Raw genomic sequence first — 26,707 nt, 5'->3', positions numbered from 1 at the left:
TAATGCAAAAAAAACAATGTTTATTTTGTAACTTCAAAGGGCTGTAACTTTTTTTGTGTACACTTTTGTACTAAGGTAAGTTGGATTCAATCAATTTATTTTTGTCCCCGGAATGCGTGATTTAGTTTATGACATACCTTTTTGAAACACCCTGTATACCTGCACAACATCACAAATCTTATCGATCGCTTCAATGTGGAAACATTAAAGAATCAACTGGAGATTAAATTGAGTCTAATGTTGAAAATGATTAATAAAATAATTTTCCGGCCTATTTTATCGTTGCCTATTACTTATTTTAAAGTTAGTATTAGCGCCACAGTTGCCTTCAAATTCATATCAAAAGTATTATTCACATCTTAATATTAATTTTTTTTGTAGTACTTTTAGAGTAATAACTTCTTATCATCGCTGTCATATCGGGTCGGAATGTTTGGTATGCACCGAGCGTACATTTTTTTATTGCCAAGGTGCTCGGTCACTATTTCATGTAAGAGGAATTGAGAAATTTGTGGAAAATAGTCATGCAATGTGTTTAAAGGAAATTGCTGGTTTTGCTAAATTTTCTTCATCGTTAGGTGACGACGGTGAGGGATCGGCACCTCGATTGAGGTTGAGGTGCAAGGTGCAATCATTCTTTATTTTCTGGACGACCCGTAGTTAAAAGATGTACCAATAATATTATTTTAGAACAATGGAAAACACACGTTAATGTATTAAATATCGAAAAATGCTGGAACGTTTTCTTCTTAAATTTATTCATTTGGGTGAGTTGCCATAGGGATCGAATGTGGGTGAAAAGTAATGTAATAATAAATAACTCTAAGAATTTTGTGTAATGTGTATTGAAATCTTTGGTTTAATTGTAAATTGATTACAAGCCTACGAAACTTAATATACTTCTCTTCTTTATATCCTTACAAGCAGTTCGTTTAGCAAATTTAAAAAGTGCATCAACTATATTAGCTGGAGTAGACTCTTCGCATTTTTCCAATTCAGCAACTACACAGGTCTGAATTTTCCCCAAATCACTAAAAATAATAAAATAAATGTAAGTAATCATAATACTATTCAAATGGGAATAAGTCACAATTAAAGGTTAAAGAAAGTTTATTGACGTTTCAATTTCCACTTCGGAAATCGTTCTAGAACGATTCATTAACCTTTAGTTGTGGCTTAGTTCCATTTAAATGGTAATTACTTCAAAAAGGTCACAAGAAAATAGCTTCAGAACAATATTACATTACATTACATTACAACCGCAAGAATTTCTCTTAATTATTTTTAAATGTTATAGACAAAGACATCATATTTTTGATAACATTTAACAAAAATATTTAATGACGATGATTTGGAATAAGTTTTACTTCTTTTTGTGTATATCAAGAATTAGTGTTCATTGACCCACAAAACAAAATGTCTACTTATTTTCGTAACTGAAAAATATTTTATTTTGCCAGTCCTAAGTTTAGAAAGAAGATGAACGCAAGTATTTTTAATAATATACTGCGAGATTGTTTACTGCTAAAAACCAATCAATTTGTAAAAACATTTAAACAAACTAATAATTCAAAATTCAACACGGCTCCGGTAATTTTATTTGAATGTTGGATAAAGGTTAGTACAACTCTGTAGTAATGTCTCTCTAGGGGTCTGTGTTACAATTACCCCAGTCTGGTTATACAAAAATCATCGATTTCACGGCAAAATGTTTCGCAGATATCTGAAGCTTTTAAGACATTGGTGGGGGTTACTACGAATAGATAAAAAGATACTCCTATTTTTACCTTGCGTTTTTTTTATACAATAATTTATGTTCAGAATTTGATTTTTTATCTATAAGTTTTTTCCCTTATAATTTAAATAAACAATATTTATACCATTTTTTTATATCAAGAATATCTTAATTTTCCCGTTTTTTTCAATTAAAATTGATAAATAATTTACGGAAATATTTGCAAAAAAGCAGATTTTTGCACTAATTTATAAATTTAATTAACTTTTTTATTAACAAAATAAAATGTTATTAATGCATTTCAACATTGAGGAATTACCGTCCTTTAAATTTGTGCGAAATTTTCCTCTGATCGGTCAAATAGTTTAAAAGTTATTTAATTTGTTTATCCCTGGGACTAATTATTTAAACCATTGAACTTGCCCTATGAATGATGCTAGACACATTTAACAAATTTCATTGGATTCTTTAAGACTTATACTATCTCAGAAGTTAAATGAATATTGAGTTTTCATCGAAATTATTTACAAAATTAACGTTTGAAAAAGGGGTATGTTTTTTACTTATAAACAATAAATTGTAATAACTTCTATATTTTTCAAGCTACAGACTTGTACGTACAACTCACATTCAACAAAAAAAAATAAATCTTCTATGAACAATAGGAACGAAGTTACCAACAATTTTTTTGTTAATTATATCTCCATTGTTTATAAACATTAAAAAGTAAACTAAAATCTAAACTTTATATTGAATTTTATAGCTATAAAATTCATCCAATTTTTCGAAACTTAAAACCTTTCGAAACGAAGTTACTTTCGAAAGATCGACATAGGAAAGTGGAGGGGAAACTGTTTTAGCTCCTCGCTGCAAAATTTAATATTATGGTTACGGATTTATCATTGAAAAGCTTCAACAGTTCTGTAGGAAGGAAAAGACAGTATTTAGGGTGAATTTCAAATGGACTCAATTTTTCCGAGTTTTCCGGCCAATGAAAACTATGTAGTTATTCATATTTCGACGAGCTACCCCAGAATAAAAAAAGAGGCTTGCAGCTGCAAAGGAAGCCGAGATAATGTAAATTTTTCCTACGTGTTGCAATTTGAAGTTCCGATGCCGAAAAAAAAACAAAGCTGAAACAGATATCCTCTCCACTTTCCTATGTCGATCTTTCGAAAGTACCGTCGTTTCGAAAAATTAGATAAATTTTATAGCTATAAGTTTCAATATAAAGTTTAGATTCATTCAAAATTTGTGCAAATTTTACTTCTTAATGTTTATAAACAATGGAGCTATGATTTTTTTAAAAATAGTCACCAACTTCGTTCCTATTGGTCATAGAACGTTTTTTATTTTTTAATGTGAGCTTTTTTACCAGCTATCCAATGGTTGTACGTACAAGTCTGTAGCTTGAAAAATATAGAAGTTATTACAATTGTTTATAAGTAAAAAACATACCCCTTTTTCAAACGTTTATTTTGTAAATAATTTCGATGAAAACTCAATATGCATTTAACTTTTTAGATAGTCTAAGTCTTAAAGAATCCTATGAAATTTGCTGAATTTGTCTAGCATCATGCATAGGGCAAGCTAAATAGTTTAAATAATTAGCCTTAGGGATAAATAAATTAAATAGCTTATAAAATATTTGACTGATCGGGGGGAAATTTCGCACAAATTTAAAAGATGGTAATTCCTTGATGTTTAAATGTATTAATACCAATGTATTTTGTTAATAAAAAAATTAATAAAATTTATAAATTAGTGCAAAAAAACTGCTTTTTTGCAAATATCTCTGTAAATTATTTATCAATTTTAATTAAAAAAACGGGAAAATAAAGATATTATTGACATAAAAAAATGACATAAATATTGTTTATTTAAAATATAAGGGAAAAAATTTATAGACAAAAAATCAAATTGTGACCATAAATTATTGCTTAAAAAAAACGCAAGGTAAAACTAGGAGTATCTTTTCATCTATTCATCATCTGGTATCCCCCACTTATGTCTTAAAATCTTCAGATATCTGCGAAACATTTTTCCACCTTTTTTTTAACCAGACTGGGCTAAATAGGTATCAATAGCGGATTATCAGCAGGTTGGTCTTTAAAATTTTGCATAGATCTTTTCCTTAGATCACTATAAACATGCTTTTGTCTGATCTTGTAATATCTTTTTAACTTCAATATTTTCTACTACTGTAAGGGAATGATTTATTTAAGTTATTTATTAAATCCTTTATGTCAGATTGCTGAGGCCTTGAACTACATTATGTAAAAATATTGTCTATCAGACATTTTTTTTAAGGCTCTCTTTTGTCATATCAATAACCCGATGTACTTGATAAATAGTAATAGTTTAATTGGTCGGCACACACACACACACACACACACGCAGTGATCAACCCTGCCCCTAGGAACATGTGTATACCAATGTAAGAATGGGATCCACATGTCCGAAGATCAAACCAGTCACACTTCGCTAGTCGAAGTGGTACCTATCTGACCCCCAGGCTTTTCCACCATCCCTCCTCATCGTGTGACTTACGTGAGGAGGCTTATGATCTGAAATTTACTTAAGATGCCCTGGGTAATAGGACATCCTCGGTTTTTAGTGAATGTGGTTATGCCACCTAACTGTAGGGGTAGCCACATCTAGGCTTTTCTCCCTATTTACTTTACTGACTCTATTGATTTTACTCTAGCTTTACGTCGGGACTTGAGTCCCTAAAAAAAGAAAAAGAGCGTGTGTTCCGACCATAGAGCCATCAGCCTGAGCTGATGACTCTATGTACGGAAAAGAGTGTGTGCTCGGTCACTCAGCCGCCGATTTGGCAAAATAAATTTTGTTCTCCTCGCCGGCTGAGCACCCGAGAGGGGTCCGGCCACCAAGCCCATGTATGCCGCACATGACCTCAGTGCTCGGATTTCGCGAGTAGATCTTTCATTCGATCTGCCTTAAGGGCCTAGTCCGCGGAGCGGTATATAGAAGGCCTGACGGGCCTCTTCTATGTCTGCTATATAAGGTAAATTTACGTGAAACGGTTTAATGAAAAGTATGAATATATCAATATGAATTTACGTTATTTAATCAGAAAACACATTTTTTTTTTTTTGTGGACTTCCTTGTGGCTTCGGGACTATAAAATGCCTGGGCAACAATTCTTTCCTTTTTTCCTTAATCCTATTTGTGTGCGTGTATTGGGGTGTGCATTCCCATTGGTCGGCACATTGTCGGTTCAAATCGATAGACAAATCGATCACTTTCATATTTCTAGAACGTACTTTAATCGAATAGACGTAGTGATTAGATTTGTGAGCTCAATTAATGCTTTCTGAGGAGTTCTTTTAAGTGTCTGTGCAATTATGAGACCAAAAAATCAATTTTTAATAAATCAATAAAAATTATTAAAAAAAATTGTTTAGTTGACACTTACTTATGTAATTCATCCGTATTTTTACCTTTACACGAGAAAATGCAATTACTTTGTTTTTTCTATATAAATATTAACGACCTAAACGGAAAGCTATGCACAAAAAAATTTAAGATAAAACATATTTTAACAAATATTTTGCTAGGCTGTACGTTACCATCCCTTAAGTAGAAGCTAAGATATGTTTTTTTTTTGGATTTGACAACTTTTGGCCTCATTTCGCCCTTAAATCGTACATAACTCGAAGAGAGTGCTTAAAAAAATACCAAGAAACAACATTTGTTAATCTTTGCCAAAATCACCTAAAAGAAGAATTTCGAATATTTATTTTTAACTTTTTTTTAACTAATCTACTTTTTCACATTTTCTAACTAATAACTAACTAATCTACAGTGGAGTAGCAAAACAAAACAGGGCCAAAGTGGGTGTAGCCTTACTAATACATCAAAGGTACCAAAATCACATCAAAGACTGCCAATATTATATATATCAGAAAGAATAGTAACAGCAAAGATAAGAATGCAGAAGGAAGACCTGAACATCATGGGAGTATACGACCCAGAAAATAACAAGACTCGAACAACAAGGAAAGCGTTTTATGACCAATTACAACAATTAGTAGATCAAGTCACAGGAAAGATGATAATATTGGGGGATTTTAACGCTCAAATAAGCAATCAAGTAATACCCGGCATTAAACAAAAACATAACGAGAATGTTTAAAACCAAAATGGAGAACTGATGATCAACTTCTGCACGAATGACGAACTAAGAATAAACAATACATTTTTTGACCACAAAGGCCAACACAAATATACATTTAATAACACCCGTGGACAAAGATCTATGATAGATTATATTATAATCAACAGAGATATACATCCATCGAAATTAATCGACGTAAGATGCCTTAACTCAGCAGATGTAGGTAGTGAGCCATAGCCTAGTATTATGTAAAATAAGAATCATCCTGAAATACTTCCCACTCAAGAGAGCGGCGCCAACACAAACAAAAATCAAAGTTAAAGGAAGTATTTATAATGAGGCAAGTACAAGAGAAATCATTAGAATACAACAAGCCGGCATATCTATGTTTCGTGGACCTTACAAAGGTATTTGACCGGTTCAAAAGAAAAGACGTTATCCACGTACTGTATCCAAGAGAGATAGCTGTAGGAATAATCAAAACGATCAAAAATATTTACCAAAACAACACAATAAAAGTAAAAGTAGAAGAAGAACTAACCGACCCTATTGAAGCTGGTAATGGGATAAGACAGGGAGATTCCCTGAGTCCTCTATTGTTCAACCTGATTATGGACGAAATATTAAAAAAAGTAAGAACTAAAAAAGGATACCAAATGGGAGAGAAACAACTTAATATAATCTGGTATGCAGACGACGCAATACTCCTCTCTCGAAGTAAAGATAATTTACAACTTATGCTGCACCAATTTAATAAAACCGCCAGAAAATTTAACATATTAATTTCCCCAAAATGAGACAAAATGCATGGTAACAACAGCAAATTTACTAAGATGTAAATTGGAGCTGGAAGGTCAGATAATAGAAGAAGTGATGGAGTTTAAAGATCGCGGCGTTATATTATCTAGCTACGGAAAGCTCGAAACCGAAGTGGAAGATCAAGTGAATAGAGCAAACAGAGCCGCAGGCTGCCTAAATGAAACAATATGGAGAAATAAAAATATCGGAAAAGAAACGAAAGGCAGAATTTACAAAACACTCATCAGACCAATAATGACATACACGGCAGAAACAAGACCTGACGCAGAGAGGACAAAAAGGATGTTAGAAACAGCAGAGATAAAAACACTTGAAATAATTGATGGTAAGACATTATGAGACAGAGCTAGATGTACAGATATACAACGTAGATGCAAGGTGGAGAATATCAAGAACTGAGTAAGAAATAGAAGAGTAGAATGGAACGATCATATACGCTGAATGACAACAAATAGAGTAGTAAAGAAGGCAAGAGACGGTTCCCCAATAGGAAGACGATCAGTAGGAAGACCACGAAAACAATGGAACGACAACTTACTACCGACACATTGAAAAACGGACAGAGTCATGTCTATATAAAAAGAAGAACTTTTTTTTATTTTGCAATAAATTATCTGTCAGTCCATTCACCTTTGTTTGAACCCTTCGTCTTCATTCGGAGACTTATTTGGTTTTTTATGCATCTTTTGAGGGGTGAGCCGCTCGTCTACATTAGTAAGCAGATGATAGTAACTGTTCCAGAAATGAACATATTGTTTTTAAAATATAAAATAAAAATGTAATTTTTTAGACTTTTCTTAGTGTAGAATAAGTAAAATATTCACTATATCAAGTTTGCTCGGGACACCCGACTCATTGGAGCCTCAATATCTTAAATAGTTTTCACACCTAAATAAAAGAGGGGTAATGTTCACTTTTACGCATCAAGTAGTATTTTATCAGTTCATTCTCACACATCGCCCTTGAGGCATGTGCATTTTTAAAACACTCTCAATTCATGTATTAAATATTTCTCTACGCCGAAATCGGGCATTTTTTTATACATACGGTTTTCTCTTTCACGTGATATAAAGAAAGAATTTTTTGACATTGTAGAGTACGCTACGGCCGTGTTTGGGCCTTTCTACTCTAAAAAATATTTAATTATAAGTCGATAAACTTGAAAGTGATTTTATTTCTCTGGAGCTATTTGCTCACATTAACAATCCTTATCCTTCAACGGTCACTGAAGAACCACACCTATGGAGATACATCAAGTCCTTTGAAGTAAGGCTTGGAATCAAAAGATTTCCAACCCTCGAGTGTAGGTAGCCAGTTATAAGGCTCCCACAGTAACGTTTCCTCATCACCGTTGATATTTTCTGCTAAAGTTATTAACGAAATTTCACGAAGAAATAATTTCATATCATATAAACCTCGAAATGAAAATGTGTTATAAAGTTCGATACTTACTCGCAAGTCTTCTTATCAATGGCTAATTTAATGGAAATTTTTGGTATATTGTCTGGATTAAGTTGAAGTGTTTGATTTAAGCACTTTTGGATGCCCTCTGTCTTGGATTTAATACAAGCTGGTCCGCCTTCAGCAACAAATACTAGAAACAATAATGTATTAATATTTAGGGAAGCCAATATTAATGACAGATATAAAAAATAATAATACAATGTTTTTAATCAAGAAAAATTCTAAAACAGATTTTTGTTTTGAATTTTTGAACAGTCAAATCTAAATATGTATATGTATGTTTTAATGGCGTCCCATCTGGGGCATTTGATGCTTTGACAGATGCGTACAAGGCACATTTTACAGAGATAGTAAAATTTAAGTTTGAAAATCTTACCCGCCTTGGAAGTTAACAACTTAAATTTAATTTGACAAGTTAAAATAATTTGAATTTAATCTACATGTCTGTAAATATTCAGATTTTTGTCCATTTATTTCATATGTTTATACGCAGCTTGCGCACTTGCACTGCACTATGATTTAACAGACCATTTTTATTTGGGACTCCCACTACTTGTGTGATGTGTTTCTTGCACACGAAACAACTTTGCTATTTGTCACAATCTTCAACATGAGAAAGGTTTTTGCCCTGGAGCACGACCATATTGCTCACATTTCGCTGTAAAACTCGGTTTTTTTGTAAGTTCGCTAGGTACTAAAGAGGTCATCTCTCTCGGAAATTTGTCGGAGTGTAGGAATCTCCATTGAAGGTATGTATATCAGATCTACGATATCTATAAGATCCTGCGATAAAGTCACTATTGAAAAACGCTTCAACACCTTATTAATTAAATTATGTTGGTGCCATTTAGCTCGACGCCAGTATGGAATAATCGGCAATTAAATTGTTTGTTTAGGCTAAGTCTCTTAAGGGCTGCAGGTGTGCAAGGTGAGAAAATTAATATTACCCTAGGTAAAAGTGCGATCTTACAGAACGTGGAATGGCGCTCGAAGACAAAAAGAAAATACATGCTAGAAAAAGACGAAATAAAAAAAAACGTGAACCAACCCAACGTTTACCAATACCGTTTATACACTTAATATTTGGTTTACGATCACTGAGATAGGGCAAAACTGTCTATTTATTGCTAGTGCGGCACGTTCAGCTGTTTGTCGGTAAATTAACACAGATCAAAGGAATTTGCAAGTTGACTTATAGCACGTACTTACCCCATCAAACCTTCCGATATGACTAGGAAGAGGTACGGGTCTGTGTCGTGGTAATTTTATTATGAAGTGGTTTACCGAAGTTTTGTTGGAATTTTTATCATTGTATAAATAATTATCCACCTTTAGTAAAATTTTTACTGGCAGCACTGGTGGACAAAAGTAACCTAAATCCTTATCTTAACGGGACAAGCTTTATTGCAGTAGTTATCAAAAAGTAAATATTTTCTGTTATTAATAAAATTAGTAAATATTTGATTTTTGATAAATCTAAAAATGACCTACCCCAAAATGTAGTCAGACCATTTCGATGGTGAGTATCGAGGATTAAATCTGTTGTACGCCATCAGTTTTGGCGGTAAAAATTTTAGAAGTTGCGTAGTTTATAAAATGATAAAAATTCCAATACAACGTTACACCACTCCATAATAAAATTACTACCTTCCTAGCTGCGTTCGAAGGGTTAGACATGCCCTGCATCAGCTTCCGATTTTGTTTTGAACCGGGTCGATTTACCGAAAAACAACGGAATAGCACGCGCCAGCCATAAATAGACAGTTTTGCCCTATCCCAGGTATCGTAAACCACAAATATTGGGAAGAAAAACGGTATTTCACGTTGTGCTGGTTCTTGTCTTTATATTTTGTCTTTTTCTTTTAAGTATTTTCTATTTCTCTCCGCCGATTAAGAACGCTACTCCACGTTCTATAAGAACGCTCGTTGGTGCCGTCTTAAGAGATGCACTCTCCTTAGCTCTTGATGCGACAGCAATTTAACAAAACCGTGAGTTCTTTCGAGAGTTCTCTCAACACTGTCTGTTTATGTACACACGACAATCCAGTTCCAACGCTCAATTCACTGAAGATTTGGAGGAAATATATGATGCTTATAAATATTGACTTGTTGGCTAGTAATTTCTATGGGGAAAAATAAAAGAGTGTTTTTAGCTTATTGGATCAAACAATATATTAGTAATCCTACCCGTATTACTAAAACTAGTAAAACTTTGGTAGATTATATGCTTTCTGTTCAAAATAATATAAGTCCTTGTGTTCACAATTTTCCAAAAACAACTGATCTGATTTTCAAAACATATTAATTTGTCGTTAAAGATCTAAAGTTTCTTAACTTTTGCCTTTTATTTTCAAAAAGTTAAGTGGCCCGATTTTTCTATCTTTTTCTTCTTATCTGCTGTAATTTGTTCAGTTGGACCAAATACTAAGTATTACAAAAGTTAGTTTCAAACCTACGACTCGCTATCCACCAACCGTCTAGCTGTCTTTCGTATTATATCCATTGGTGACTTTTCTAGCTACATCCAGATAAAAATGGTTACACATTGGTATAAGATGAATAACATCACAAAAAAAAAAACGCCTAAAAACACTGTACTTACGTGCAAGTCTGTCGCCATCCTTTGCACAAGCGAAATCACTAATTTCGGTTAAAATACTATTAGTGAAATTAAGACCTTTCTTTTCAGCTTCGTCTAAACATGGCTCAAGGGCATCATAAAATTGTATTATGCATTTTCTAACATCAGGGCGTTTCTTACAGTATTTGGCAAATACTTCGTCCATAGATCCTGTCTTTTTGGAAGCTTCAAGTTCTTCAGTAAACTTATCGATATCGATTAGATTTTCAACGCAAGTTTGAGTTTCATCTATGGCAGTCTAAAAATTATTTACAATTTTAAGGAAAATGTTATGTAGCATTACAAATAAAATCTCATAAAAATGATTTGTTGATTTGCAATTTTCTACAAATTAATTTTTTGCATTGTAAACAAAACTGGTAGGTAAACTCCATGGTACAATGAATACACAAGGTATGATACATAATATTCCAAAATCGGTTCGCTTTCGCGCATGACGTAGTCAAGAACGCTTATTCCCGCAACATTTGAGTGTAGTATAGGAAAAACTTTTAATTTTAAGTTTTTTATATAATTTGGCTAATTTAATTATAGTAGTTATAAAGAGAGGGTAAAATTATGTTATTATAATATTTTAATCATAAATAAAATTTTGAAGTTAATTTAAATTTATTGTTTTTTGGTACAGTTATTTTGTTAACATAGATATCCTTTACAAAACAAGTTTTAATCATCTTTTATTACACGTAGGTGCAGGTTAATTAACTTATACTCCAGAGTTCGATATTTCAGATGTTTAAAAAGATACAAAAAACTGGTAATGAAGGTACACAAAATTTGTACGTATATACCTACTGAACAAAACACAAAATCAAAATAAATAATGATAAAGTCAACTTTATTTAGATCGAATGAGCTAGCTGGCCATCGAATATTGTAGTGTAGTGAGGTCACACAATATTGCACAACATTTTAAATGACATCTTTGTAATATTCCAACATAAAATTATCTTGGTATTGTTTAAAATAATGATAACATTATATATTTAAATAATGACAACATGATTTAACAAAGAAAAATATCTTATTCTGGAAGATGCTAAATTGATTTCATCCGAAACAGTTCTTATTGCAAATTGCATAGCAGGCTGAGGTTAGTTTCTTACTTAACAAATCGATATGAAAGAACCATTTAAGGTTGCTGTCTAAAAAAATATTAACAATTTTGCAGTAACATGTTAAAAAGCTTTAAACTGATATATTCATATGAATTTTGGGTCTTCGTTAATCTATAAAATGAAAGATATTAGAATGGAGTTTTTTCTAGTTGCATAATTATGCACATCACTCGGTTTATCCAACTGTTTTTAAAAGCACCTATCTTTAACAGCGATGGTTCATAACGATGTGTAATATTCACTTGCGACGTGTAAGTATATATTTGTATCAAGAAACATTATGTAAGCATATATCTTAATTATTTTTCTATTATAAAATAGATGACTCAGTCAGTATTGAGTTACTTTAAAATATATTTATTATCTCATAACTTGCAATTTGCAGATAACCGATATTATCGTCGAACTTTTGTTTTTATACAAGCCTTCTATCTTGCCGGTGTAAAGTCGTCTGAAGTCGATATTTATTGTGTTTTGCGTTTGAACTTATTTGTGCCTTATTTTTATATTATTATATTGTTTCATAAGTAAATTTTGCATATAATAATCGGTAGGTTATAGTAATGTGTATATTTTTTAATTTACTAAATTTCATTATAACTCATCTAAAATACCATATTGAATTGAAAAACAGATTTTTCTTTATTGTAATCTATTTTGTTTTTATTTCAGTAAAACTGCTGGGAAATGAGTGACAGTGAAACATAATACGCAAATCTACTACTATTTACCTATTCACAGTATTTCCTCTACAGAAAATTTTTAAATTTGAAAGGATTTGCATACAAAAAAAAGCTTATATTATTAGTATATGTATGAAAACAAAAATTAATATTTCGCCTGAATCCCTAGGAAAAGTAAAGGTTTTATGCTACTGAAAATATATTTTTTATTATAACCAAAACAAAGCAGTTAAAAAAAATTGATTATTTTTTGACCATAATTTCAAAATAGCTAGTACAAAATAGATAGTACGTTAAGCTGTAATAATGGGTTCGAGGTGGTTTGAGCGGTCTTGACTACGTCACACTCCTGGGCCAGCTGTCAAATGTCATGCGCAATATCATACCTTCTGTATTCATTGTAACATGGGTACACTCTATTTCATTTCAATTAAAGTTTAGTAATGATTGTGATACTTAAATATTAATAAACAAATATGGTGTATTATTTTATTTTTTATTTTGGTTGGATGGTTATGTTTTTGTATAAAAAAAAACAAACTTGATGATATTTTTTTAAACTGTAATAATGGGTTCGAGGTGGTTTGAGCGGTCTTGACTACGTCACACTCCTGGGCCAGCTGTCAAATGTCATGCGCAATATCATACCTTCTGTATTCATTGTACCATGGGTACACTCTATTTCATTTCAATTAAAGTTTAGTAATGATTGTGATACTTAAATATTAATAAACAAATATGGTGTATTATTTTATTTTTTGTTTTGGTTGGATGGTTATGTTTTTGTATAAAAAAAAAAAACAAACTTGATGATATTTTTAAAGAACACCCTAGAAATATTTCTTTTGCTAATTTTTTGATTTATATTACTACAGTTTATTTTAGTAATCGCGAAAACAGAGTACCTATCTACAAGTGAAGAAGACATAAAAGATCTACAGATTGATGACAACGTAACAATCAAAGGAAAGGATAAATTCAAATACCTGGGGTTTATAATCACGAAAAAGGCAACATCAGAGGAAGAAATTACACAAAGATTAGGACAAACAAGAACAGCAATCCGACAACTTAACTCAGTATGGTGGGATAGACACCTAAATATGAAGACAAAAACGCAGATTTATAAAACATTAGTGCGAAGTATTATGACATATGGGGCTGAAAATTGGATCATAAACAAGAAAACCAGCAGTAAGATAGTAGCAACAGAGATGGAATGCCTGCGAAGATGCTGCAGAGTAACAAGAATGGATAGGAGAAGTAATGACGAAATAAAGCAAAGAACATCAATAGAAACAGACATACTAACATATATAGAACAAAAAAGACTAAAGTGGTATGGACATGTAAGAAGAACTAGCGACAGCAGATGGATAAAGAAAATAACCGAATGGAGCCTCATAGGAAGGAGGAAAAGAGGACGACCCCGAAAATCCTGGAGGAACGAAGTAGACGACGCCATGAGTAAGAGAGGACTAAACGATGGAGAATGTAACAACAGAGAGAGATGGAAACGATTGAGCGAGGGAAGGCAGTGAATACTGTAGAATCCCTAAATATATATATATATATATATATATATATATATATATATATATATATATATATATATATATATATATATATATATATATATATATTAGTAATTTACTTCTCTTAAAAACATAGTAAATAGCTAATTTCGTGGATTCTGTCTGATGAGTGAAATTATATTTGACGCATATGTAGAGTTACATTTCTGTCATATAGAGGTAAATTAGATTTTCAACCCGGACGTATGTTTGTTAATTTAGCGACTAGGTAACTACATGTAGTTTTAGTTTTAGTAAATAGAAAATATTCAATATGACAGTCTTTGCTTACATCACATTCATAGTAGCCGTAATAAACAGCCTATGTTTATTTTTAAATTAAATAGCGGTGTTGTAGGTATGTCTTCTAATATCGTCGGTCAATACGTTTATCAGTACGCATGTTATAAATTAGAATTATAAAGTATTTTTGTAGATGTCAATTAGATGTAAAGTATCTGAAGGTAATATCGCCAAGCTAAGGTTTAGAATTTGTTTGTTGGATAGTGAGTCATATTTAAAAAGATGTCACCACTTGACCTATTCCATGAACTACTTGAAATTACGTAGAAGCTACTAAAATAATAACTTGGGTAATTTTACACATTTACTGGACAATTTAAAAAAAAAAGTCATCTTTGGAGATATTTTCAACCCTTGTTGGCAATATCACCAACCTATTACTTCAAACGCAATACGGTCTAACAACATTATACTTCAAAATGATATATTTGCTGAAAAATAACAATAGGTAAGTATTCAAGAACATTAAGGAAAAATATATGGTTAAACAGTGGCTTCTTTTGTTAGTCCAAGATAGTCCTCACGTAAGTAACGCAAACAAACGCTGCATAATATCATATCGACTACTCTATCCTCATTATACGACTTACAAAACCAGTTTTCCTTGATACTAGAAGAACCTTTCTTGAATACTTTAGGTTAATTGGGTTTCTTACGGATGGTATTTGTTTGTTTTATCGGTGTCGAACAGATTTTTTATCACAACTTGTGATTTACTATTGACAGCAGCTTTTCTTGTTGCTCGTGTAGATTTTTGTGCCATATCTGCAGTGGTTAGCATATCTGAAAATAAAGTGTTATGTTTTTTTTTTCATCTGATGTTTCCATTTCACTTAATCATCAGAATAACTGCAGCTTGTCGAAGATTCTACGTCAGAGCGCTTTTTAATTTTTCCAACCTTCGACGTACTTGGAGAAGGTGACTGCCTTTGAGAAAAATGTGCTCGAAGTGGATAATTCTCGGATAATGGTTCATCGGGTCCAATAGGTTGATCAGCAGTACTGGGAGTAAACGCCTCTATTGCTATTGCATCTGGATTTAGGGGGTTCATGCCTGTTGCCGAAAATCCCGATCTAATGTTAGCAGGTGTCATGGACTTATCCCAAACTATGGAGAAAATGATTCCGATACGTTGCTTTATTTTAAGTCCAGTATTTTAAAACCTCTTTAACCCAGAAGTGCTCGAAGGATTTAAAAACAGCCTTATCCATGGGCTGGAGCTCATATGTTGTATTGCTGGGTAAGCAATATAGGGTAATACCAATCTTATCTGCTTCTTGAACAATAGAATAATCGAGATGAGAAACACCATCAAAAATTAATAGACAGTTTCGAGCTGATTTGTACTTCGCAAAATGGCGCAACCAATCTTTAAACATTTCAATTGTCATGCTGCCTTTTGGTGTCATCATTACAATTCCACCAGAAGGTAATGAATTTGACCGTTCTGGTTTAAGTGGTATGCCTTTAAATAAAATTACAGAAGGAATAGCGGCACATATAGCGTTACCACAGTATATTATTGTTATGTTCATTTGCCACTATGTGTACTCGTTTGGCACCTTTCTTTGCCAAAACTGTTTGTTAATGATGTTATGTTAGTCGACATCTTTTCTCGTCTATATCATATATGCATTGGGGCTTATCCAACAACACCTAACTTGTTAACGGATATCCGATCTATGCTAAACGAACTCTTTCTACACTGATCTTTATACACAGATCTTCTTTTTGCTCGGTACTAAGAACACGTCTACTCCCATTGTTTATTTGTCCATGGTATTACATTTTAAGTTCTCTACAAATGTTCTACGAGGAACTACATAGTGATTGCATGCCTTGTTTACAGACCAGCCATCTTTAACGGCTAAGATGTTATGTTCTTCCATTTTCCTCTTATTCCTTGATTTTTGAATCAGACTGACATAAAAGGCTAATTCAGTATATGTAGAACACGAAATATCTAATATTAAAAAAATTAAAATTAAAAATTAAAAATCATAAAAGGCCAACTAAGTATATGGAGGCTATCCAAGGAGCCTGCACTATTTTCTGCAACTAGAGAGCATAGCTGTAACTTTTATTTGACTGGCAAGCCAACGTACAGACCTACAGATGTAGATAAGATACCAGACCTATTAGATTTCTATATTGCTAGAAAAATCCCAGAAATTTATATTAAAATAGAAGATGGACTAGACATAGTATCAGATCACTATTCAGTAATATTGACAGTAAGCGAAAGAATATTTATGAAGGAAGAGAACCCAACATTGACTAACAAGACCATGGATTAAATAGGCTCTGTACATGATTTAGAACTAAAGGTCATCTTGAAAACAATTGAAGAGCTTGAACAAAAAGCAAACAAATTAAACATAGGTATACAGCAAGCAGCATGGGTAAACACTAAGCCAATTAAAAGAAGGACGAAAGGTAATAATTACATAACTGACATAAGAATTATGATTGCTGAAAAAAGGCGGGTGGGAAAAAAACCAGGTTAAATCAAATAACTCAAAATACAATCACGAAAAAAAAAAAGAAAGGACCACTGAGATAAAGATGGTTTGATGGCATACAGGAAGATCTCAGAAAAAAGAAATTAAAGGTTAGGAAGAAAGAGAAACAAACAGGGATAATTGGAGGAGAATAGTAAGATAATTTAGTGGGCAAGGAACATGATTGGGCATCTGAGTATGAGGTTACAGCAGGAGAAATATTGAAGAAGTTGCTCAGAGAAGCTACAAATAAGCTAAATCTATTAAATGCTTTAATTAGACTTAAATACTTTACAAAATGCTAGAAGGTAGCGAAAATAACTATGATAGCAAAACCTGGAAAATCAGTAAATTATGAGGTAAACAAAAATGTTTTATTAATCTACTTCAATTTGAGTTTAGACATAACCACGCAATACTAAAACATATCCACAGAATCACTGACCAAATAAAAAAGCTCTAGAGTATGTTAGGCAGTTTTCCTGGAGGTTGTCCAGGCATGTGATAAAGTCTGGTCTGATCGGCTTAAATACACACTGTATTTACTTTTAACTAAAGAATATAGTCAATTACTAAAATCGTATATTAGTGAAAGATTGTTTAGAATAAAATATGAAGACACTCTAAAATTGTACTGGATTCTTGGAAGAGAATCGGAGCTGTCAATATATAGTAAGTAAGCTCATGATAGTATGGACATACGGCATACAGCCCTAAGGATATGCCAGTACGAGTAACATCAAAATGATTCAAATTTTTCAGAATAAAGTACTGAGGGACATTGCAAATGCTCCCTGGTATAATAATATAAGAAGTAACGACCTATATATAGACCTAGGTGTCGACAGCTAAAATCAAATAAATAAGACGATCACAAAGGCAATAAGAAAAGACATAAGAAACTACAATGTAGAAAAAACAAAACAGGCAATAGAGCAAAATAAGAACATGAAAGTTTTGAAAAAGAGCGTACAAAAGGGGAAAATAGAAATTAATAAACTGAGAAACAGCACTGGAGAAGAAACAACGAACGTAGATGAAATATTAAGAATAGTCGAAGAGTTCTACACAGAGTTATATAGATCAAGAAAAAAAGATAACAATACGGAACCTCCAATTACACTAAAAACTGGGGTATTAAACCAAGGATCAGATTTAATGCCCGATATAACAAAATCGGAAATCAAAGAAGCTCTGAAGAAAATGAAAAATAATCGAACCCCGGGTGAAGATGGAATAGTATCAGAAGCACTAAAAATTGGAGGGGATGTATTACTTGAAAAAATTAAACAACTTTTCAATATCTGCCTTCACAGCGCCAATATTCCAACAGACTGGAACAACGCTACTATGATTCTATTACACAAAGCAGGAGATAAAGCAAATTTAGAGAATTACAGACCGATTAGCCTCCTCAGCCATATATATAAGTTGTTTACGCGAATACTAGTTAAGAGAATGGAAAGAAAATTAGAGACTTATCAACCAAGGGAACAGGCAGGATTCCGAAAAAGTTACGGAACAAATGACCATCTACAAAGTATAAAAACCCTAATAGAGAAAGCAGTGGAATACAATAAACCTCTAGTTCTAATATTTATCGATTTTCACAAAGCCTTTGACACAGTTGAGCTAAGCAAAATATTACAGGCGCTGAAAGAATGCAGGCTAGATTATAGATATACTAAATTATTATACAAAATATACCTGCAGGCAACAACCACTGTCAGATTACATACTAACAGTAATCGCATAAAAATAGAACGGGGGGTTAGACAAGGAGACCCAATGTCACCTAAACTTTTTAATACGGTGCTAGAACATGCTTTTAAGAATTTGGATTGGATGACAAAGGGAATAAAAATAGATGGAGAATATCTAAACAACTTACGTTTCGCCGATGATATACTTATAATAGCTGAAGATCTAGGTATGGCAAGAGAGATGGTACAGGAACTCGTTGTGGCTACAGAAAGTGTAGGTTTAAATATAAATATCTCGAAAACAAAAATTATGACCAATTTGGTACCCAACCAGAACATCAGTATTGGTGGAAAAGAAATAGAACTCGTAGATAGATATAAATACCTGGGACATGAAATTATGATTGGCAGGGATAACCAGACTCATGAACTGAAGAGAAGAATCGGCCTTGGGTGGGCAGCATTTGGAAAACTGAGAGAAACTTTTAAAAGTGAGCTGCCCACATGCCTAAAGAGAAAGGTATTTGATCAGTGCGTCCTCCCAGTCTTGACGTACGGAGCAGAAACACTTACCTTAACAAAAGCAGCAGCTACCAAACTGAGAGTCACGCAGAGAAGAATGGAGCGGTCCATGTTAGGAATAACTCTGCGAGACAAAATAACCAACGAAGACATCAGGAGAAGAACCGGAGTGACTGACATCATTGAGAAGATAGCCAGACGAAAATGGAGATGGGCAGGACACATAGCCAGAATGACAGATGGGCGATGGACAAAGAGGTTAGTGGAATGGAGGCCAAGGGAAGACAAGAGAAGCGTCGGTCGACCACCTACAAGATGGACTGACGATTTAAGAAGACTCAATAAAATTTGGATGAGAGCGGCGCAAGATAGACGGGGTTGGAAACATAAGGAAGAGGCCTATGTTCAGCAGTGGACTCTTGAGGCTGGATGATGATGATAAAAACAGACTTCGGAAACAAAACTCCACTTAACCATTAGTTTTAAAATTGTTAATAGAGATAATTTGCTCGTTAGGGACTAATGTTTTGTGACTAGTTGTAAATAACTAAGGCAACGCTTAGGTATTTTTTTTTAAATAAAAACAGATGTCTTTTTACCTTTATTTTTGTAAAAGTGCCATTTCCTCCTCTCTTATCACATTTTGTTTTCAGTTCTTCGAAGTCATCCAAATCGGGTATAGTAGGAATGGAATAACAGACAGCTAAAAATGTTAAATAAATCAGTTACTATAGACAAATACCATATTTTGAAAATCATTGAACTTTATTAATTAGATATCGATCTAAAACTACTGATCTGTGTCGTATTAAATATGTATATATATACGTTGTGATAATATATTTATAATAGTTATTTATGTACCAAGTGTATTAAATAGATGTTTATGCCCATAGGGCGACGATGTTATAAACCCGAGGGCTTCTGGCCCGAGGGTTTGTAAGTCGCCCGAGGGCATATACATCTACTAATACCCGCGGTGCATGCAAACTTTTATGTCATACTAGTTCGTCATTGCATTTATAAATAAATATGTTTGAAAAAATCCAAAAATTCAATTTCATTTTGACAATATATTTACTAGTAGACATTCTATCGTCCGTGTTATGTTGATACGTTACGGAAATGATGTTTCTAATAGATTATCTTTTTGTTTGTATCTTTACGCCCATTCGGGCCATAATGTACACTTTATGCCCGCGCGGGCATATTACGTAGTTGGCAACTGTGGCGAATTAAACAATCAATGAACTATTACGAGAATTAATAATAATTAAATTAGCATCGACTATATTTCCTTCGATGTTTGTAAGATAGTCGGTCTCAAGTATAAACATTTGCTTTAATGCCCCTGGTACATAAATAACTATTAATTCATTTACAAGTAACGTTTTTGTTGTTTTAAAATATAAAATCGGCTAACTGCAGATTTTGTCAAAAGAATTAAGATTTGAGCGTTGTCTGCTAACCAGATAGGCAAGAAAACCAGATCTAACCTCCCATATTTGAAAATTAATCTAATTATTTAAATAATTAACTGCGCAGCCACCGCACTATATCCTAAAGAAGAACTATCAAATCCTCCAAATCTGAGAGTTTTTCTAATATATGTATATATATATATATATATATATATATATATATATATATATATATATATATATATATATATATATATATATCGCTTATTCGGAAGAAAAGTGACACAACTCAAAAAATGCATAATTCCAGTTATCTTGTTAAATTGACTAAAAATATCCTATACTTTTACCGGGAAAAATGTCACATGGATATCAACTTCGATAGATGACGGTAGTGTCATTATTCCTTTAGTGGTACAATGAATACTTTTATTCGGTAAGGATGACACTTTTCAGTTGGACTCTGACATTCGAAGTAACCGTATTGATTTTTATCAAGAAACCCGTTATATTTTAAATAGTGTCCTATAATATAGTATTTTTCGGCGTTTCGACTGAAAAGTGAGATATTTAGATTTGTGTCATTTTTCTTGAAAAGGTGAGTAGGTTTCTTATTACATTTTTAATAAAATATAGTCCTATTTTGAGTTATGCAATTATTCATGAAGTATTTGATAAAATATATTTTACGTTTTTGTCTTTTTTCACATGTGATATTGTTCTTGAAAAAATAGATTTACTATTTATCGTTACTGTTTTATATATTACATTATATATACAAATATTTAGAGAAATGACTTTTTTCTCGTATATTCATTTAGTTTTTTGTAAATAAATGAACATTGCAATAATTAGTGATGGACAGAATCAAATACCTACTTATAAGTGGATTTAAAAAATAAAATACTGTTTTAAATTTATCTTATTATTCCTGATTTGTTTAATGTTTATATTTGTTAATGACTCTTACATTCACTAAAATATGTTTTCAGATGATCTTGCGAATAAGCATGTTTTCTGTATTGAATGGGGAATTCTAATTAAAAATAAATATTAGTATCAGTAGTTATGCAGTCGTATTCGTTTTTTTGTTTGTATGGGAAAAAATATGTTAGTTTATTATATTATTTGACCTCCAAAAATATTTTTGGGTTTATTAAAACAAACATGTTTAAAAATAATTTTAATTATACTTTTAGATGTCTTACCACAACAGATTTCACCTTCTTGTTAAAATGGCCAAGAACTACAAGCCAGATGATATAAACAATGAAGAATGGACAATTATAAGCAAAGAATCAGGTGGAGATACGATAACGATATTTATAGTAGCCAAATCAATACCGCTATAAGAGATTATGAAATAGAAAACGGTATCTGTAGTAGCCAAATCAATACCGCTATAAGAGATTATGAAATAGAAAACGGTATCTGTAGTAGCCAAATCAATACCGCTATAAGAGATTATGAAATAGAAAACCCTATTGTGCTGGAAAATCTAAGAGGTATTGAACTAATATAAGAATTAATTCTATTTAGTTTAATTCAAATTTGGCTTTTTGTTTTCTTAACCAATATATAGATACCATTTAAATATACAATTTTTCTCTTTAGAACAAAATAGACCAGAATGTGATTTACAAGGTGATAAGATGAATAATGCCGTTGATAATGCAGATTTCCTTGATTGCCTACTAACGGATGTAGAGCCTGGATCCCACTCTACTGATAGTAGCTTAGTAGAACATGAGAAAGATAATACTTTTTATAAATTCTTTTAGCTCAATATACACTGTTCTCTGTTTTTGTTGTCATGCAACCTACTGACGTGCTGGCAGTGACCAAAAAGACACAGATCCTTATAGCAGTGACGATACTCGTGCAGACCCAAATTATATGCGTGAATCCTCTGACGTTGACGAAGAATCGGGATCAGAAAATAATATAAATATTACAACAAACGGTAAGAAGAAAGTAATAAACATTGCACAGGTACCTGAAAAAAAAAACAAAAGGGGAAAAAAGAAAGCACAATACAGAAAACTGGTTGAAAAATAAAGCGAAGCGCCTACGTAATTTAGGAGAATCCTATGCATCTTCCTCTTCTAAAAAAAAAGTTATTGCAGCTAAAAAGTTGTTACCGCCTGTACAGATAAATGCAAATTAAAATTTTTCCAAAGCTTTTCTGAAGAAAATCGTCCATAAATTTTTGATGATTATTGGAGACTGGGTAACGTAGAGAAGCAAAGACAATTTCTATCGACTTATGACTCTCGTACACCCTAGTTACAGGTACGTTCGAGAGAATAGCCAGAGGCGCCCCAATAGTGCATTTTTCTTTGAAGTAAACGGGCTAAGGAGTCGTGTATGTAAATTATTTTTTAAATCTACTCTTTCCATTTCAGACAGGCCACTAAGAACTGCCCTTCAAAATAAATCTGTTTACGGGAGGTATGTTATCTGATTTAAGAGGGAAACACGGACATCATGTTAAAGTCGACGAAAACATAAAAAATGATGTCAGAGAACACATTAAATCAATATCCAGAGTAGAAAGCCACTATTGCCGTTCCAAAACTGAAACGCAATATATAGAAGAAGGTAAAACAATTGCAGAGCTACATAGGGATTATACTAAAATTTGTGAAGAGAAAAATCAACCTTTTTAAAACTACATGTAGCACGCTCGTATTTTTAACGAAGAATTTAATCTGTCTAACTTTGTCCCAAAGAAAGACCAGTACAAAGTATGTGTTGGTCATAATAACGCTACGGAAAAGGAGAAAAAGGTTGTACAGATCAAGTATGACGTACATACTTGACGGTTTTATAATGCCCGTCTGGAGAAGCCTCATCCTTCTATTATGTTTCCAAAGTGAACGTTTATAATCTAACTGTCTGCAACATTCAAACTAAAAATGTCTAATGTTACATATGGTATGAAGGAGAAGCTCTAAGAGGAGTAAATGAAATAGGTTCGTGTATACTAAAATACCTCAATAGTTAAGAAAAAGAGAAAATAGGAATATTATATATTTATCTGATAACTATGTAGGCCAACAAAAAAAACCGTTTTATGACAGCTGCATACGTATACACCATTTTGAATATCGATGAGCTGCAGAGCATAACGCATAAGATTTTGATTACAGGACACAGTCAGAATGAGGGAGATAGAGCTCATTCAGTTATTGAATGCCAAATTAAAAGATCAAACAAGACAGGACCGGTATATATCCCTGGTCAGTATGTGACGCTTGTACGCACTGCTAAAAAATCTGGAGAACCATACAAAGTTGATGAAATTTGTAATCAAGATATTTTTGATCTGAAGCAATTAGCAGCTGATATTATGAGTTTATACTCTTTTTCCAAGAATACAAATGGTGAACCCGTAAAAATTTCTGATATAAAAGTTTTGAAAATCACAAAAGAATTCCCTGGAATATTGTTTTATAAAATCTCTTACCAGCAAGAACATTTTGATAGTGTCTTGATATTGAATCAAAGAATAAAATATATCACACCAAAATTTAAAAAGGTTTACAAAAATAAAGTAGGGATATCAGAAAAAAGAAAAAAGGGCTGATGGCAATTTTTAAAAAAAATTGTATTGTAAAAAGGGCTATCTGCCATTTTATGAGTCTTTGTAGATTACCTACTATTTACCTGTCATATTCAAATATTTTCGTTTTATAAAGTGTTAGACATAAAATGTTTATTTTCTTTTATATGTTTAATAATATTTTTTATACTAGTAAGATAATTTCCATATTATTATAAATAAAATTTCATTTCTCAAGTTAATACTTTTATTAATTTTTAAAACAGTGGCCAATATCTTATACTATATACATCTAGTAATGGTTTCCATATCTTATTTGGTTTATAATACAATACTTGTAAAATTATGAAGTAAACCATTCCTTTATAGTGCTTAAATTTGAATATAACAAAGTAAGTCGCTTTATAACACTAATGATGACGATAGCTTATGGATTATAAGCACCTATTTGTTTTAAAACATGCATATTTTAGGTTTAAGCAAGGTAAAGTGAGTTTTAAAACCTTTAACCAATTTTTCTAATAAGTTTTAACAAAAAATACTTTAATATTCACCTGCAATAAGAACTAGCAAAAAAATTTCCACTCTCATATTTCTTAAAAACTCAAGACAAATTTTAAATGAGATAAACGAAAGTGCTTAGTAGTAACAACAAGAGAAGTGATACTTAACTGTTAATGAAAGAGGTCAAATAAATAAATAATGACTCTTTATCTCACAGCAGGGTCGGATTGTAAATAAACAATATCACTCCAGAGAAATAAGTAAAATTTAACCGTGTTCAGTACTTTTTAATAGCTAGGTATTTCACAAGGTTTTTCGTTTAGTACGAAAACCTATACGTTTTCTTCAGAAATTTCGGCGTTGCTTTCTAGTTATTAACAATTTAGTACAAAAACTGCGATTTTTCCGAATTTTCGCTACGATTTAAAACATTTAATTTATACTTAAATACAAACATTTTATCTGTTAAGAGATAGAAAAACTTTCAAAATGGTGTATTCTAAATTTTTTAAATGAATTTGTTGCCCAAAAAACAACAAAATAAGATAAAACCGTTAATTGGGGGGCTCACGGGAAAAGTGGTACAACTTTTGTGGAAGTACAAAACGTAGTACAGTATGGACATCTGTATATTTGAGAAGTAAAAGATCTCGAAAATTTCTGTTGATGGTTTTCTGTATAAGTGGCACAAGTGCACATGTCCCGCTTTTGTTCTAAACCTTATGTAGTTGTTTGTGATAGTTTTGTTTTAACCCTTAACTGGTATTGTCATTTTTGTACTCGTAACTGGTATCGTCAGGTCAACTATGACCCGACGTTTTATTCAAGTATAAAAAAAAATAACTAAATCAAATTGAAGTTTTTATATATTTATTATTATATCATTAAAAAGAATATTTTGTAATAAAGAGTTAGTTGCAAAAGTTTAACATAAACATGTATTATCCAAAAATAAAAAAATAGAACGGTAGTATATTTTGTACCTAAAAATGTAAAGGCTTAGAACAATGGCCTAGAACTAAAAAAGAATTTAAAAAAAAAATTGTTCTTTTGGTTTTAAACAAAGAAAAAGTTATTGTTTTAAAAGGTTAAAGTATTATTGATATAAAACTAAAAACAAAAAAATCTGCAAGGACGTTTTAAGGCATATTATTTTTTAACACAATTTGAACATTACAGAACGAATTTACAGAGGCAATATTCATAATAGCATACCACATCGCACATGGCCATCTTTTTATTCTTCTACTAGTATTATGTGTAGACCATTTCTGATCCAGAGTACCTGCCACTGATTTAGTGGAATTGTAAGACAGCCCGATATTAGGTTTCTTTATAATGTCATCTATCTTGTCATCATGATGCATTGAGGACAGAAGAAGTACATACATATTTTGATTCGTTACAGAAGAAACCGTTGTTTTTGATGAAGTAAAAACAAATTTAGACGAATGAAGTGCATCTTTTTTATTCGGAATTGTATACGATGAAATATCTCTTTTGTTTTTACGTACCGTTTCAACATAGGTTAGTTTTTGTGCGAGCAATTGGTCTACCAGTAGTAAACCTCAATTGAGGTAAACCAGTTATCTCGAAATATGTTTCTTCCAGTTTGCTTTACTGGTTCAATAAAAGATAATATTGATATTAATAATGAATAATTTCTGAACGGATAGCTTCTGGAGATTGAGTACTTGTCTTTTACCTGCATAAATAAATTTAACAAATAAAGAATCTTGACATCACAGACACACATCACTTTTAGACCATATTTGTGAGGCTAACTTTTTATGTAAACGTGAAACGGAGAACGACCTCTAAAAGCAACGAGCATCTCATCGATAGTTAAACAGTCTCCTGATATATAACACCATTTACAGTTTTTTATACACTTATTAAAAATTTGACTGATGTAACGTAATTTGTCATCAAGTCTCTCATTCCTTGTAGTCGCGCTGTCAAATCGAAAGGCAGCTAACAGAAATATAAATCATTTCAGTAAAATCGTAGCA

General features: G+C 32.1%; 1 protein-coding gene across 1 annotated transcript; it reads right to left on the bottom strand.

Moving 5' to 3' along the window:
- Positions 1-829: 829 nt before the first annotated feature.
- Positions 830-24,893, bottom strand: LOC140436161 (27 kDa hemolymph protein-like). The gene is made up of 5 exons (XM_072524868.1): positions 24,746-24,893; positions 19,805-19,908; positions 10,762-11,038; positions 8,148-8,289; positions 830-1,031 (listed from the first exon to the last, which is right to left on the bottom strand). Exons 1-5 carry the CDS (start codon positions 24,780-24,782, stop codon positions 875-877), a joined length of 717 nt encoding a protein of 238 aa, XP_072380969.1. The 5' UTR covers positions 24,783-24,893; the 3' UTR covers positions 830-874.
- Positions 24,894-26,707: the final 1,814 nt, after the last annotated feature.

The sequence above is a fragment of the Diabrotica undecimpunctata genome, chromosome 3 (assembly GCF_040954645.1).
Source record: "Diabrotica undecimpunctata isolate CICGRU chromosome 3, icDiaUnde3, whole genome shotgun sequence".
NCBI lineage: Eukaryota > Metazoa > Arthropoda > Insecta > Coleoptera > Chrysomelidae > Diabrotica > Diabrotica undecimpunctata.
The sequence above is the reverse complement of the archived record's forward strand: the minus strand, read 5'-3'. Positions and strand labels throughout refer to the sequence as shown.